This window comes from Danio aesculapii, chromosome 6, assembly GCF_903798145.1.
Source record: "Danio aesculapii chromosome 6, fDanAes4.1, whole genome shotgun sequence".
Lineage (NCBI taxonomy): Eukaryota > Metazoa > Chordata > Actinopteri > Cypriniformes > Danionidae > Danio > Danio aesculapii.
In genome coordinates, this window is record NC_079440.1 from 55364599 (window position 1) to 55382727 (window position 18129).

At 38.2% G+C, this 18129-nt stretch overlaps 1 protein-coding gene across 1 annotated transcript in view; it reads right to left on the minus strand.

Moving 5' to 3' along the window:
- Nucleotides 1-17296, minus strand: part of rbpjl (recombination signal binding protein for immunoglobulin kappa J region-like) — a 30432-nt gene extending 13136 nt beyond the window's left edge. The window contains exons 1-6 of the mRNA XM_056459168.1: nt 17170-17296; nt 16807-16877; nt 16615-16730; nt 14640-14814; nt 10231-10368; nt 5203-5315 (exon numbers count right to left, since the gene is read on the minus strand). Of these exons, the coding sequence (XP_056315143.1) occupies nt 5203-5315; nt 10231-10368; nt 14640-14814; nt 16615-16689 (501 nt within the window). The 5' untranslated portion in view covers nt 16690-16730; nt 16807-16877; nt 17170-17296. The remainder of the gene's footprint in view (nt 1-5202; nt 5316-10230; nt 10369-14639; nt 14815-16614; nt 16731-16806; nt 16878-17169) is intronic.
- Nucleotides 17297-18129: the final 833 nt, after the last annotated feature.

An 18129-nucleotide genomic window follows, 5' to 3' on the forward strand; every position in this document is an offset into this window, starting at 1 on the left:
ATATAAAGTGATGGTGCAGTGGGAACAGAATGAATATTGTGTCTGACTCCCATGAGCTTGGAGGACTGCATCCATACATCTCTGCAATGACTTATTAATAAAGTCATCTGGAATGGCAAAGAAAGCGTTCTTGCAGGACTCCCAGAGTTCATCAAGATTGGATTCATCTTCAATGCTGCCTCCATCTTACCCCAGGCATGCTCAATAATGTTCATGTCTGGTGACTGGGCTGGCCAATCCTGGAGCACCTTGACATTCTTTGCTTTCAGGAGCTTTGATGTGGAGGCTGAAGTATGAGAAGGAGCGCTATCCTGCTGAAGAATTTGCCCTCTCATGTGGTTTCTAATGTAATGGGCAGCACAAATGCCTTGATACCTCAGGCTGTTGATGTTGATCATCCACTCTGCAGATCTCTCACACACCCCCATACTGAATGTAATCCCAAACCATGATTTTTCCTTCACCAAACTTGACTGATTTCCTGGTTCCAATAGGTCTTCTGCAGTATTTGTGATGATTGGGATGCAGTTCAACAGATGATTCATCAGAAACATCCACCTTCTGCCACTTTTCCAAATGATCAACTAGAAGTCAAGTTATTATGTCAGGTAGTGTACATACTTAGAAATGTTTGTTAAGTAGCAGATTTTTGTTAAATATTTGTTGTTGTTTGTATTCTTAATAGTAAAGTTTCTGTTATTCCATAAAAAACTAAGCGAAAACAAGACTAATATGCTGACCAAATGCTTACCCCATTGGCAGATTATGTTACTTGTTTAAAGGAAAAACTCACTTAATTTTGACATATTATTTCTGAAAACGAGGCAATATTTTTTCCTTGTCTATAAAATGCTTCTTTATTTAAGAATTGTTAGATATTTGAACTAGAAACAAGACAAGAAGTAAGTAAGACACTCATGTTTTAAGCATAAGCAGACTTAAAAATAGAGTGATCAACCCTTATCTCATGCCCCACTGCACCTGGCCTCATGCGACCGCCTCCCCCCTGCAGCACCTGTGCAGCACAATATGCCTGACTGTTCATTCTCCTCCAGCACATGAGCAAACGTCCCACTGCATGACACCTTTAAATACATGGTTGCAAACCAAAATAAAGCAGTCAGCACTTTCAACAACTAAAACAACACATCGAAGGTTCATTCTGTTTGCTAGTCTGCTAAATGTGGTATTGTACATCGTCCTTGGCATTTTGATCACATGCTTTATCAGCAACTTGTGACGCAGGCTGGTAGCAGACCGGCTTCCAAAAAACACTGCAGGGATGGAAATTTGTATGGAATCGACTTCAGAGACATGGAAGAAAAAATAGCTTAAATATATACGCTCATTTGTTTTACGTTTCTGCATTAAATAACTAAACATTGGCACATAAAGCAACCCATTTAAAAACATTATGTGCATACTCCAGCTTAAAGGCATAGCCCACCCCCCCAAAAATTCACCATTTACTAACCCTCAAGTTTCCAAACATTTATGACCTTCTTTCTTCAGTTGAACACAAATGAAGATATTTTGAAGAATGCTGGAAACTTGTAACCATTGACTTCCAATGTTGGAAAAACAAATACTGTGGAAGTCAATGGTTGCGGGTTTCCAGCATTCTTCAAAATGTCTTCTTTTCATAAAGGTTTAGAACAAGTAAAGTGTGAGTAAATGATGACAGAACGTTGTTAGGTTGTACTCAGTCATCGCTAGGTTGTTGCTAGGTTGCATTATGGTTTCTAGGCTGCTGCTATTTTTTCCAGAGGTGTTCTAATGCTGCGTTCACACCAGACACAGAGAAAGCATCAAGCATCAGCGATTAACATGTTAAGTAGCTGCGAGGTGCATCCTGAGGTGCAATTTGCGCGAATGAGGCAGCACGAATGACGCGATTTGCATGAATGAAGCAGTGCGAGTTGAGTGTTTTGTGCATTTTGACGCGTTTAACATACGTATCGCGCATTTCGCGTGAATCACTCGAGTTGGAAAATCTGAACTTTAACAGACATTCGCGCCGCGTTAACCAATCAGGAGCTTTCTCTTGTAGAGGCGTGATTATGATGTAGGGCCTGTTGTTGGTGTCCTGAGGGGAAATCCTCTTGCCGACACCAGACAACAGCTCATCAAACTTGGTTTGGCTCAGCCGGAAGCACAGCAGAAAGCTTCCATCATCCAGGTATAGTTTATGGAGAACTTGATGAACTCACAGAACTAGGTGCACCTCTGAATGCTGAATGGAGCTAGTGGACTCGGACATGGCGCCAAACAAATATAAGCTGTTTATTAGCCTTCCTAAAGCACCTAAAGCACAGATACTCTCTCAATAAAATCCATGTTAGCGATTTAGCAACAAAGCTAAAGTCACCGGGCAGACAGAAGCTTCGCCCATGATGCGAATCCGCTTCTATTGTGAATTGAATTTGACACACAAATGAAGCAAATTTGACGCACGATTGAAGCGAGAAAACTCAAAATGTGGTTTGCTAGGTTGTACTACGGTTGCTGGAGGGTTGTAACTGGTTTCTAGACTGTTGCCGTAGGTTGTATTTTGGTTGGTAGTGTGTTCAAAGTAATTATAGGTGGTTACTTCGTGGAATTATAGGTGGAATTCGGTACCAATCGATATTGATATTTTAAAAATGTCCACTTCCCGCTAACCAGGGCTTCATTTTACCGATCCCCCTCCTCACATGGCTCTTCACTTTCTTCCGCGACTCCCCAACTCTCCTCAGATTTGTCCGTGACCAGCAGCCCAACCACCCCTACCCCGCTCTTAACTTTCGTTCGCGACACCTCTCCCTCCTCTGGTAACATGCCGGATCCGTCACCACGATCTGTTCTGGGACCTCGTAATTTACAAATTATGCACTGATGCTAACATTTAAGCACTGTTGAGAGCGTTCTTAAACAGCGCAGTTTTGCCACTGTGTTCATGTGCTCAACAGAAATGACTATGGTTGGTCGTGGAGGTCATCGGTTCATCAAACTCACCGCTGTTTACTGAGTGCATCCACAGATACAGGGACACTGGAATGTTTTAAAGTCACATTAATCAGCTGGCTTTGTCTATAAACTGACATACGAGCGATCTGCTGATGAATTGTGGTATAAAACACTCCAGTGTCCCTGTATCTGTGGTTACACTGTTACGCTGTAACAGTCATTACTGTTGAGCATGTGAACACAATGGCAAGTCAGCGGTGTTTAAGAACGCGCTCAAATGTTAGCGGGAAATGGACGTTTTTAAAATTTCAGTATCGATTGGTTCCAAATTCTAGTATCGTAACAACCCTAGTTGCTAGGCTGTTGCTAAGGTGCTTTAAGTGGTTGTTAGTTTGCATTGGGGTTGCTAGTGTCTTCTATGTGGCTACTAAGCTGTTTCACTTTGGTTGCATTGGTTTTGTGAGTGGTTGCTAGGGTGTTTTAAGTGATTGCTAGGCTCTAAGTGTTTTTGCTTTTGTCACAGAAATCACACATTTAAAACACTGTTGCTGCATCCCAATTCGCATACTTATACTATGTTCTAACTGTGTGTTCTCCAAAGTTCGCTCTGGCCACCCTAGTGACAACGCTGTCTTGCCTTTACTGCTCCGCCAGTGAGCCTGCATAAAAACATGCTTGCTAGCATGAAAATGTTGTTGATCAAATTAATTTAACTATGGAAGATCAAGTTTGTGCATGTGGTGTGGCTTTGCTCCACTTATTCATTATGGGTCCATGTCTGAAATGTTCTGAAACAACAATACTGGTTTGTACTGTCGTTAGCATGAGATTCCTGCTTCTTTTAATAAAATAAAAGAAGAAAATAACATTAATGCACATCAACTCGCCAATAGCTTTTTTTTAAAATGTATGTCCCTGTAAGAAAACACCATAAATAATTGGAAATCCGGCCACCGCAATAATCAACCCTTGGGAACAACTTTGGTCAGAACCAAAGTTCACAGGACTGTGTTCTCTGGACCCTTCTCAAGTGGTGGACCTATACATTTCGGCTGGCTGCCGCCGAACTGCGTTATAGCTCATTATCATAGAGTTGACTTGATTTCAACTCTCCTCGATATCACACACAGGTGAACACGCACCGCACCGCTGCTCGATGCTTATAAACGCTGGCTCCATAATGAAAATGAATGACTTCTAGCTACTTTGAAGCTCTCGCCGCTTTTGGTGTGAATGCAGTTATACCATCAGTGTGTAACAGAAGAGTATGCAAGGTTTGGGACTCAGTAACAGACCGTTATGTTGCTTAGTTAAGTCTCTAGTCAATCACCTCGATACATCATCCACGTATCTTCCATATTTACTTAACTACCATATTGGAGATGAAGCAGCAGGTTAATCTGACGTTTGGTAAAACAAAAAAATTCCAAAAACTTGACATTTGTTCTTGCACATCCACCATATTTATAGTTTGTTTACACTTATTTCTAGAGTTCGTAGTTCTAATCGAATTCACGTCCAATTTAAATAATGTTTTCCATGTTATATTTCATCTGCAACAATGTGAACTTACAGATGGTTCTACGAATTTCTTAAATGGTACATCCGGTAACCTTTTGCATACTCTTTTCAACATACTACATGTACGTTAATGGACTTGAGACGCAGAGAGGAGATGACCACAACAACGAGGTTCGAGTCTGGCGAAGAATGGCTCCAGAAATAGGGTAAGACAAAAACAGAAGCCAAAAAATAAAATAAACAAGTAAATAACAGGGTGAGAATGTGGTAAAATCTGAAAATGTGGAAAAAAAATGAGGCGAGAGCTTTTCTTTTTCTTGATTGCTTTTAAACACACTATCGGTTGGGTTTAGGGAAGGAGTCGATTGGTCAGTCAGTCGTTCAGTCAACAGCGGCCTCTAGTGGATTTATGTGAGAACAGCAAGCATGAATGGCACTCACAAGAGAAATTTGAGATCTGAAAAAAACATACACAGCACCCTCTGGTGGATTCGCGAAAACAAAAACTGCAAAACGAATGTACGTCCTTGGACGTATTTGGCGCTCTCCAGAAATGTATATAGTGGCACGTTTTCAGAATGAGCCTGGGTTGACAGTTTGAGACACACCCTATACAATACTATTTAGGATGAATAGTATGCGAATTGGGATGCTGCATGTATCTCAGATCTTTCTTTTTTTATGATGTGTATGCAAAAAAAGCATGAGAAACAAAAACATTTGATATTTGCATACCATTGGTGGCAGTGCCACTCCGGAGTCAGTGCAGACCAGCTGAACCACACAGCCGTAGCAGATGAAGCTCTCACACATGGTGTATTCACTGTGCGCAGCCTGCGTCTCCTCCACTGCGAAGAAACAGATTGAGTATTATGGTAAAGCGCTGTAGGGGGCGAGAAAGAAAAACAGACCCCACTCAGACCAGGCCCGGGCCTTGGGTTCTGTACAGGGGTTAAACGCATTTATGCTGCATTTATACCAGCTGCTGAACACATGTTGCTCACATTTACAATTGAGTGTTCAGATTTTATGCTTCTTTTTTTTTTTTTGAGAGAGAGAGAGAGAGAGAGAGAGAGAGAGAGAGAGAGAGAGAGAGAGAGAGAGAGAGAGAGAGAGAGAGAGAGAGAGGGAAATGTCAAGTTGAGTATACTGGAAAACGGATTTTACTCTCAAATCCAGCGAGGCATTTGTGAGAGTTTATTTACGCTAGATGTCCTGCATGGATTATGACCAATTGAGCTAGCCGTTTCTAGATTTGTCTGGGTTTATTTAGCTACTGTGGTGAATGGTGAGTTTGTCACTACAATATACAGTAATGGATCTAAGCATATGCTTATGGAATAATGGATGCTTTCGCAAAACGTTTCCCATGTCATAAGCGTGCATGGTGTAGAAAATCTAGTTCCTAGACAAATGGTCCCTATATATTAAATACTTTGAAGAACTCCTTGGCCTTTAGAATAAATTTATTTATTTATTTATTTATTTTTATTTAATTTTTTCTTCTATGTTATTTCTATTTTGTACTATTTGGATGTTACCAAACTCTTCATGTCAAATGATAACATATTAACTAAAAACAACAATGTATTGCCTTACTGTTAACTTTGATATTTCTGGAAGGTTTTGTGATTCAAGAGGATATGATCGTTTTGTTTTTTTATTATTATTTTAAAAATTATTATTATTATTATTAATAAATTATAATTTTTTTAATTAATTTTTTTGCTTTAAGATGCACCTCTTTAGTATATTCCTTATTTTAGATGTTGCCAAGCCTCCCATGTTAAATGATAACATATGGACTGAACAAATATGGTACACTTTCTCACTGTCAACTCAGAAACTCTGGAATGATATATATTTTATTTGTTTAATTTTTTTCCTTTTTCTTTTCTTTCAATGCCGTGTTTGTGGTAGGATAGGGGTTATGTAATGCTTTAAATTGTAAATGCAAAAAACGTAATAAATAAATGTTCATAAAAAAAGAAAGCCTACTACGAAAAGTTATATATGTAGTGTATGCCCTTTTTTTAATTCTCTGCATATACAGTTATGCTCAAAAGTTTACATACCCCTTAAAGAATTTGTTAGAATGTGAATAATTTGAACAAAATAGCAGAGATCATACAAAATGCATGTTCTTTTTTATTGAGTACTGTCCCAAGTAAGATATTTTACATAATATGTTTACATATAGTTCACAACACAATCTAGCTGAAATTATTTAAATTACCCCCTGCAAAAGTTTTCATACACTAAAAAATTATATGATCAATTAGTCATGACAGCATGTTTTTAGTTCATTGTAACTTTATAAACTAGTTAATCATGTTCTAACTTAATTTTATAAGTTACACTAGCTGTTTTAATCAGTTTAACATAATATAAGTTCAATGGACTCATAAGGTTAATTTGATTCAACTTAAAAATTTAAGGCAAACAGGATTTTTTTTTACAGTGTACCATTGGTTTTCAATACTGTGTGTGGTTTCCTGATGATCTACGAGTGCTTTGTGATGGTTGTTCATGAGTCTCTTGTTTGTTCTGAACAGTTAAACTGACTGCTGTTCTTCAGAAAAATCCCCAGTCTCCTGCAGACAGTTTTTCAGCATCTTCTGCAGATTTCAATCCTTTCCAGCAGCATGATTGGAGATTCATCTTTTCACAGCGAGGTTGATTAAGGGACTCAAACACAACTGCTAAAAAGGTTTAAACCCTCATCGATGCTCCAGAAGGAAACACAAGGCGTTAAGAGCTGGGGGGGGGGGAGACGACTTTTAAACAAGAGACACAGAAAAACGAAGGGTATGTAAACTTTTTCAGGGGGCTATTTGAATAATTTCAGCTAGATTTTTGTGTAGTGAATATATGTAAGCATGTTTTATGTAAAATATCTTACTCGGGACAGTACTAAATAAAAAAGAACATGCATTTTGTGTATTCTATCTTAGTTTGTTCAAACGTTTCACATTTTAACAAATTCTTCAAGGGCTATGAAAACTTTTGAGTACAACTGTAAATGCATAATTTGCAGGCAGTTATTACTAAGCTCAGACTGAATCATAAGAAATCTGCAGAAATCGCCCCAGTTTTGAGCCCACAGTTTAATCTATTTGTTTACTCATATAAATGCGCATAAATATGTAATTATCCAGTTTTTATAATAATTTCAGTAATATTACTCAAGACTAGGCAAATGTTTAGATGAACTACGTATGTACAATACCACCAACCGGATTTCACCAAGTAGGACATGTTCCTGGATTAGCATCTATGTTGATCCTGAAACAACATTCCAATTAGCCAATCAGAATTAAGGGATACATTTAGGCTAGTTTAGGCTTACAGTTAGGTTTATATACTTCTAAGTGATTGTTATCCAACTATTATTCCTCTCTGATTTTGGGTATAATTTACAGTTATGGTTGGGTTTAGGGGTAGGGAATAGGTATGGATTACATTTTCCAACAAAAATTATGTTGCAGGATCAACATAGATGTTAATCCAGGATTGCATCATACTTGGCAAAACCATGATGTGCTGTACAATACCATTTGTAATGTAATATTTTCTGTCTTTTAGTGGATTTATTACTGTATATGAGAGAGCAACTGTAGCTTTGTTTAACAAACAAGTGTTTTTAATTTGATTCACATTGTAACCCTTAAAAAAAAAGAGATTAAAAATATATATATTATTTTATGCGTTAAGTTTTCAGCTACTTTCAAAATCCTTCTGCATAATCCACAGTGTTTACAAAATGTTGTGCAAAACTTTCTATAGCTTTCCACTTAATGTGTCTCAGAGGTGTAAACATTGAGTTATATGTACACTTTTAACCCAAACAGTGGACTTTACTAGAAAATTGCACAAAAAACATTGACTTAAACCACTTAAGTTTTCACAAGGTGAAACTAAACAGCCGTAAACTAAACAGTTCTATGTTCTATGCAACCCAGTACTGGGAAACACCCATACACACTCATTCAAACACACTATACGGCCAATTTAGTTTATTCAATTTACCTATAGCGCATGTGTTTGGACTGTGGGGGAAACCGGAGCACCCGGAGGAAACCCACGCCAACAAGGGGAGAACGTGCAAACTCCACACAGAAATGCCAACTGACCCAGCCAGGACTCGACCCATTGACTCTTTTGCTGTGTAAAGACAGTGCTGTAATGTAATGTAATGTGTATTTATATAGCGCATTTGTCATGTATAACCATACACCCAAAAGCGCTTTACAATCACGAGAGGGGTCACTCCACACAACACCAGTGTGCAGCATCCACTTGGATGATGTGACGGCAGCCACAGGACAACGGCGCCACTGCGCTCACCACACACCAGCTATTAGTGGAGTGGAAAGACAGTGACACAGCCAATTTGGTGGATGGGGATGATTAGGAGGCCATGATGGGTAAGGGCCAATGGAGGGCCAGGACACGGGGGTTACACCCCTACTCTTTACGAGAAGTGCCATGGGCTTTTTAATGACCACAGAGAGTCAGCACCTCGGTTTAACGTCTCATCCGAAAGACGGCACCCACTAACAATAGAATGTCCCCTTCACTAAACTGGGGCATTAGGACTCACACAAACAGCTGGTTGAGCGCCCCCTACTGACCTAACACCACTTCCAACAGCACCCTAGCTTTCCCATGTAGTCTCCCACCCAGGTACTGACCAGGCTCAGCCCTGCTTAGCTTCAGTAAGTAATCGGTCTTGGGCTGCAGGGTGATATGGCTGTGCTAAGCAATGAGCCACTGTGCCACCATACAAATTACACACACACACACACACACATACACACACACATATATATATATATATGTCATAACTGTCATAAATGCATATAAACAGATATTTAAAAACATTTACATTATTTTCAACCATCGGATTTACACATATTTACATGTGTTAAAATATATTTGAATATATTTGACAGCTAGCTATATTTGATGGCAGCTAGCTCTCTGTAACACTCACATGGTCGCCCACTGAAGCTAAGCAGGGCTGCACCCGGTCAGTACCTGGATGGGAGACTACATGGGAAAACTGGGATGCTGCCGTGAGACCACATGGGAAAACTGGGATGCTGCCGGAAGTGGTGTTAGTGAGGCCAGCAGAGAGCGCCCAACCTGCGGTCTGTGTAGGTCCTAATGCCCCAGTATAGTGATGGGGACTCTGTACTGCTCAGTGAGTGCTGTCTTTCGGATGAGATGTTAAACTGAGGTCCTGACCCTCTGTGGTCGTTATAAATCCCAGGATGTCCTTCGAAAAAAAAGGGTAGGGGTTTAACCCAGGCATTCTGGTCAAATTTGCCCACTCGACTATGTCCATCATGGCCTCCTAACCATCCCCAGACCATAATTGGCTTCATCACTCAGTCTCCTCTTCACCAATCAGCTGGTGTGTGGTGTGCGATCTGGTGCAATATGACTGCCGTCACCTCATCCAGGTGGATGCTGCACACTGGTGGTGGATGAGGAGATGTGTAAAGCGCTTTGAGTGTCCAGAAAAGCTCTATATAAATTTAAGGAATTATTATTATTATTACATTATCTATAATCTTATAATCTTCAACTATATTAGCTATTGTTCATATATGGCCATATATCAGATTTCTTAATGGGAGACAAAGGGTTTCCAGACATTTTTCTAGTAGGGTCAAACATTTGGGTTAAGAGTATATGAATGACTTGAAAAAAAGTGTATGTAAAATGGAATAAAAGAGAAAAGCACTGCCTTCAGACCTAAATTAACAGTAAAAGCCGTCCACTGTCTTGCGCTGGCAACAAAAGCCCCATCTTCCACCGCCAGGTACCGTGTACTGACCGTCTGCGACCGCAATCGGTTAAACAATGACACTTTTGAGCCTGAGGAGATACACACTGAGACACAAACACACGTTTTTAGAAAGTTTTAGAAAAAGCAATGCCATACACACACAAAAGAAACACCACAATAATTCAAACTCTCACTGACATCTATACATGCATGTTGCAGATGGCAAACATGAATGACTGATCTACTACTGAAAGTCTGCGCTTTTTCCAGAACTTTGTCTCATTGTCAGTCTCTCCCACAGGACAGTGAGGAATTCACCGTCACTTGACTGCATCTTTCAGATGTCAAGCGCCTCTTTCTTTCTTTCTGTGGATCCAGCAGTCAATGTCAACACAAGGATGCCCTTTTACTGTGTGCTTTAGGATCTGAAGGTTAAAGGTCAAACGTCTGACTCCTGTGGCAATGGCTGCTGGGTGACACCAATCATATACAAAGACATGCAAACACACCAAGACAAACTTACAGGGGTACGATTTCTACACTGGCTGAACTGTTTATGTAATGGCTCTTTGTCAGAGTAGAGTCATATGTGACCCCGGACCACAAAACCAGTCTTGGCAATAGTCAAAAATACATTGTACAATTAAAAATGTATTTTTGCTGATTGTTCAAACTATTTATTTATGCAATTCTTCAGATTTTATTGGGAAAACTAAATTTTTTTATGTTAACTTAATTATTTGTGTTGGGACAACATGAATGAATTAGCCCCTTTCACACAGTAATACCAGTAAATATCCGGAAAATTTGCTGGTAAATTTAAGAAAGCGATGTTCACACAGACAAGAACGTTCTGGATTTTTTTCCGGAAAAGACCGTTCACACATTCATTACAAAATACTGGTAAATTTTGACATTATTAACCAGAAATACCCTCTAATCGTCTGAGTTTGTATTTGTAAACATAGAAGAAGTTTGTTTAAAGCTTTAGCAATTATGCAGCGGCTTTGCGAGCCATCCAAAGGCAGAAATGCGAACCGCAGCTAAATTAAGACTACATTACAACCTCTGTGGATGGATAAGTATTGTGAACAACTTATATGAAAACATATGGAGTAACACTTTCACATGTGGAGATGTACATTATGTGTGTGTGCTAACGCTCACCGGCTCCACGTCCACACACAACTGAAGCAGAGCTTGAAGGTAAACAAGCAGCGTTTTATAATGAGCATTTTATAAATCATTTTTTACACAGCTGGCATTAAGAAGGAGGATAGAAACGTTATTTGACTATTAACTAGCAGCTAAATGTGTCTCTGGAAAAATAAGGGCTTTTATTTTCATAAACCGTGCGGATGTGAATGTGTCTGAGTGTTCTGATTGGCTAAAGTAGATGCCAGTCACGTCAGCGCATTTTAGACGTGAACGTGCTCTTTCCGGCAACTTTTCTTCTGCGTTTACACAGCGCAGCATTCCGGCAGATTACCGGTAATGCTACAACTTCTCTTTCCGGAAAATTATGGAACGAATGTACCGGTATTTACAAAAAGGGCCTGTTCACACATACACACCTTTCCGGAAAATTGCCGGTAATTTTTCGGAAAGGTCTGTATGTGTGAAAGGGGTGTGAAAGCCTGTATTTTATGGAGTGTGTGGCTTAAAAATGACCGATTGTACTTTTATGCCATAAATCATTAGAGTATTAGGTAAAGATCATGTTCCATTAATATATGTTGTGAATTTCCCACTGGGGCTCAGTGGTTAGCACTGTCCCCTCGCAGCAAGAAGGTTGCTGGTTCGAGTCCCGGCTGGGTCAATTGGCATTTCTGTGTGGAGTTTGCATGTTCTCCTCATGTTCGTGTGGGTTTCCTCCGAGTGCTGCAGTTTCCCCCACAGTCCAAAGACATGCACTATAGGCAACCCCGGCTTATTCTGAAAACGTACCACTATATACATTTCTGGAGAGCGCCAAATACATCCCAGGAGGTACATTTTTTAAACGCTTTTTTTCGCAAATCTACCAGAGGCCGATGGTTATGCTTTTACAGATCTCAAATATCTCTTGTGAGTGCCATTTGCACCTGCTGTTCTGGCGTAAATCCACCAGAGGCTGCTGTCGACTGACTAACTGGCTGACTGACTGACCGATCGACTGACCAACCCTCCTCCTTCCTTAAACCCAACCAATAGTGTTTTCAAAAGCACAGATTGACCAGTGCCCACCCGCTTCCCTAAAACCTATCAACAGTTTTCAAAAGCAATCCAGCAAAAGAAAGCCCTCACCTGATTTTTACCATATTTTTAGGTTTTACCACATTCTCACCCTGTTATTTACTTGTTTAATTAATTTTTTGGCTTTTGTTTTTGGCTTACCCGCTTTCTGGAGCCATTCTTCACCTCACTCGAACCCCGTCATCGTGGTCAACTCCTCTCTGCGTCTCAAGTCTACAGACGTACATGGCGAGCTACCTGGACAAACTGGTAACACTGGTAAAGCCGTCCAAATGGAGGTATGCTGTCAGCTGGTAAGAGTGAAAAGGAACGGCGTAATACCGCTCCGTAGCGTTCGTTTTAAATACGAAATGCAGCCATACGTACTTCTCTATACATAATTCGCGATCTCGAGAAATGTATATAGAGCTACGTTTTCAGAATGAGCCCATGTTGGCTATAGCTGAATTGAATAAACTAAATTGGCCGTAGTGTACTGTATGTGTGTGAATGAGTATTCCAGATATTCAAATTGTTGTATCAAAAATTATTTTCTCCTAATAAAGTATACATCAATGGAAAGTTTATTTAGCTTTCAGATATTGCCTAAATCTCATTTTCCAAAATCGTACACTTATGACTGCTTTTGTGGTCACATATTTGATTTGATGCAAATAAGATGTGTAGAGTCTGTTTAATAGGTTGAAAAGATTAGCATCCACTGTTCAGCAAAGAAAATAAATCAGAAATAAATCCCCCTCCACTAAATATGTAGAAAACTGGGATGGGAGGATGAACCTTAAAGTGAGAGTTCACCCAAAAATTAAAATTAACTCATCATTTACTCAACCTCAATGGGCTATATGCACACAGACTTTTAAATTCAGTTAGTTGTCATCCCATACAAAATCGCTGCGTTTAAGATCTGATTTCTTTAAAAAACAGCGATCTTCGCTGCCTGGCTGAGATACGATATAAAGTGGGTATCAGACCAAACTAGAAGCACTGCATTAAATTATATTTTTTCGCACCATGTCTTTAAAATATGGAAATAAATTTTACCCCAGTATACTCAATGGAATTTCTGTGCTTGCCTGCAGATAATGACAACACTTGTGTTAAAGAGGTCTTTCATCTCTTTTTACGCTTTAACAACCAAATGGATGTTTACGTCTATTTAACTGAATTTATTGTAATTATATTACAACATCGATGCTAAAAGGAACCTTATAAAAGTGAAAATAGTCACATAAATCTATCAGTTTATCATTGGCTGAAAAACGCTGTGCATATAGCCCATTGGTTAAGTGAAGATTAATAAACAAATTTCAGTATAAGCACGATCAATTTTGACAAGGCTAGTTCATTATTGACAATCATTCTATTATCCAACCAGCTTAAGACCAAACCCCTATACTTCAGCATCCCTCCACCACCCCAACTTTACACTATTCAGCCAGGTACCTACATAAATCGAAGGGGTGGAGCTTTCTGGAGCTGGGTTAGACACTGTGCTCGGATCCCTATCTCTCTTTCTCTATCCTGATAAGGGGAATAACACGAGTTAGGGCGTCTATCCAAGCTCAGAGCCCTCTCCCCGGACAGCAAGCCAAATAAACATATTCTATTCAGTCAAATATCTGTGAACTCGTGAAACCTTTATGAGTTTATATTTCTGTTGAACACAATAGAAAATATATACTTTTTAATAAAAATAAAAGTAGCAATTGACATCTAGGTCACACTTTATTTTGATAGTCCGTTTGTTGAATTTAAGTTACATTGCATCTACATGCCAACTAATTCTCATTAGATTATAAGTAGGCTGTTAGGTTGGGGTTGGAGTTAGGGTTAGTGTAAGTTGTGTGTACTTGCAATTGAAATAGCAGTTTCAACAGATATTAAGCAGTCAGTCTACTAATACTCAAATAGACCATCAAAATAAAGTGTTACCGACATCTGTAGTAGAAAAACATAATATGGAACTAAATGTCTACCAGTTTCTAACATTCTTCAAAGTACATTTTGGATCAAGCGAAGAGTAAATGATGACAGAATTAGCATTTTTGGGTGAAATATCCCTTTTAAAAAGGACTGAATGTTGATCACTGGTGTCAACTGGAATGTAGACCTCCAGAATTGCACATTAATGCAGACTCACGGTCAGCGTTTTTCATGGACTGTCTCTTCTGCGATGGTTTAGAGATGACTTTAATGAGTCTGCTGTTGAACGTGCCGATTTCTTGCCCTCCGTTGTGGAACAGATGTAGCAGCAGGCGAAAGTGTTTCCGTTTGTCTGTGTCTGAGATGTACAAGGTTTTAGCACAGGCAAACATCTGAAAAAAATATATAGTAAACAGAAAATAAAGTTAGTTGACCTATACAAGATTTCTTGTGCTCATTAAAGCTGCATTTATTTTGCAAGAAATGCAATTAAAATGCTAAATGTTACCATTTTAATTAAGTGTTTTGTATTTTAATAAATTTGCATGTAATTTATTTCTATGAACTTAATTTTTAGCATCATTACTCCCGTTTTCAATGTCAGAAGTTATTGTAATGTCCTGATTTGTTGCTCTTATTGTTGAATTCTGTTATGATGCTTAATATTTTAATTGAAATTTAATTATTTGAAGATAAAACAGTGCTTTAATGTAACATTATACATATCTTTAATGTACTTTAAATTAATTGTAACTTTAGGGTGTCTTTGCAGAATAGAATTTTGAACAAATGAATGCATCCTAGCATTATGTTTATGATAATGATTATGATCATTATGAATTGCTTACTGAACTGAAAAATGCAGATGTTTAAAATGCTGCATAAAAGAATAAAAACAAATTTGAAGACCAGTTTGTTTTATATTTCAGCATTGTGATGGCGGACTTTATATATTTGAAAATCTGAGCATAAATTGTGATATTCTACTGACTGGATTTTTAAAAATATAAATCTGAGAAGCAAATAACTACACTACCTGACAAAAATCTTGTCGCCTATCCAAGTTTTAGGAACAACAAATGATATCTTGACTTCTAGTTGATAATTTGGTATCAGAAGTGGCTTATATGATAGTCAAAGACCTCTTGATTATGCTTATTTTACCAAACTAAAATATGATCATGCCTTGATTTTTAATTATTTAATTTATTTAATTAGGACAGTAAGGTCTGACCTTGCCAAGACAAAAGTCTTGTCATTTAACAGAAATAATGTACACTATAGAATATAAAGTCATGGTGCAGTGGCAACAGAATGAATATTGTGTACGACTCCATCATGAGCTTGGAGGACTGCATCCATACATCTCTGCAATGACTCAATCACTTATTAATAAAGTCATCTGTAATGGCAAAGAAAGCGTTCTTGCAGGACTCCCAGAGTTCATCAAGATTCTTTGGATTCATCTTCAATGCCTCCTCCTTCATCTTACCCCAGACATGCTTAATAATGTTCAAGTCTGGTGACTGGGCTGGCCAATCCTGGAGCACATTGACCTTCTTTGCTTTCAGGAACTTTGATGAGGAGGCTGAAGTACAAGGAGCGCTATCCTGCTGAAGAATTTGCCCTCTCCTGTGGTTTGTAATGTAATGGGCAGCACAAATGTCTTGATACCTCAGGCTGTTGATGTTGTTATCCACTCTGCAGGTCTCTCGCATGCCCCATACTGAATGTAACCCCAAACCATGACTTTTCCATTACCAAACTTGACTGATTTCTGTGAGAATCTTGGGTCCATGCTGGTTCCTATAGATCTTCTGCAGTATTTGTGATGATTGGGATGCAGTTCAACAGATGATTCATCTGAAAATATGAGAAGCTTGCTCTCCCAAAAAAAAAAAAAAAATACTATAGTAATTTATAAAACAGACTGTTGCCACACAACTGTGTTTAAACCCCTTATAAAAGTGATTTTTGCATAACATGTCACCTTTAAACAGTTTTTTTTCATGATAATGTTCTTCCTATAAAGGAACTACAAATCAGGCCCATGTTCTCCCAGCTGTCGTTACATAAACCTGCATGTAATCCTCATTCATCTCCAAATCTTTCTGTGCACACAGCGGTCATGTTCTCTCATGCACCTGACAGACGGTCTGCTCTTTGATCGCTGTGCTTTGCTAATATCTCACCTTCTTGTCTGTCTGCTCCTCAAAGCTCAGCTTGAAACTGTCTGTCCGTGGATCACTGGAGCTGTCCAGACCCATGTAACCGAAAATCCGACAAGCCGATTCGTTCAGACCTGATGCTGTGCAAAAAAAAATAAAAATTACAGTAACAGTTACAGTAATAAGAATGAAGATGTTTTCTCGTGCGTCACTGACCTTTAAGCTGCTCTTGTCTGACTTTCCATCCATGTCCAGAAAGGTACACGCAGGGAGGAGGACAGAAAAACCTATATGAAAATGTATGAGACTGTATATTAGACTAGATATAGGTATACCATAGATATATATAAGACAATATTTGTTTTTGGACTGAGGTTTGCCAAAAGAGGATGCATGATTTACTTTTTGTATAAATTATCTACTAAAGAACTTATTAGTTAGGGACTTATTGGTAAGGTGGTTGGGTTTAGGAGTTGTGTAGGGTAAAGAATGTAAAATAAGATCATACTTTATAAGGGCTATATATTTTATATAGCATAATTGACTATTGAAAATGTAAGTGTACAAACAATTGGTTACCTCTTCTCATTACCGTAAGACTTCTGGGCAACTTTGGCATGTAAAATGGTCACAGATTGGTCAGGTCTGAACTGAAGGTATTGCCTCACTGAGTCTCTGGTCACATTTGGCAATGAGGAGAATGATTGTTCCTCCCTATTGATGCACAAATAAAACAATAAAACATTTATTTTTGTTTTATAAAATTATATCAGGGGCATCCCCTTTAAATTTATGCAATTTACTCTTTCAGATCTGTGCATTTCACAAAGGCCATGTTATGGAAAGTTCCTTTCTGGTGTTATACAATAATTATAATAATTATTTTTATTTGTATTTATTTTTAATTTATTTTATTATTTTTAAACTTGATTCTTATTGTCATTTACACTTAAATGCAATGATAGCAGAAAATAATGTTATCTAGAGGTTATACAAAATAATACAAGTCAGAAACAATGTAAATATATATACATACAGTTGAAGTCAGAATTATTAGCCCCCCTTTGAATTTTTTTTTCTTTTTTAAATATTTCCCAAATGATGTTTAATAGAGCAAGGAAATTTTCACAGTATGTTTGATAATATTTTTTCTTCTGGAGAAAGTTTTATTTGTTTTGTTGTGGCCAGAATAAAAGCAGTTTTTAATTTTTTAAAATCCATTTTAAAGTCAATATTATTAGCCCCTTTAAGCAAAATTTTTTTTGATAGTCTACAGAACAAACCATCATTATACAATAACTTGCCTAATTACCCTAACCTGCCTAGTTAACCTAATTAACCTAGTTAAGCTTTTAAATGTCACTTTAAGCTGTATAGAAGTGTCTTGAAAAATATCTAGTCTTATTATTTACTGTCATCATGGCAAAGATAAAATAAATCAGTTGTTAGAAATGAGTTATTAAACCTATTATGTTAAGAAATATGTTGAAAAAATCTTTTCCTTAAACAGAAATTGTGGTAAATAATTCAGGGGGGCTA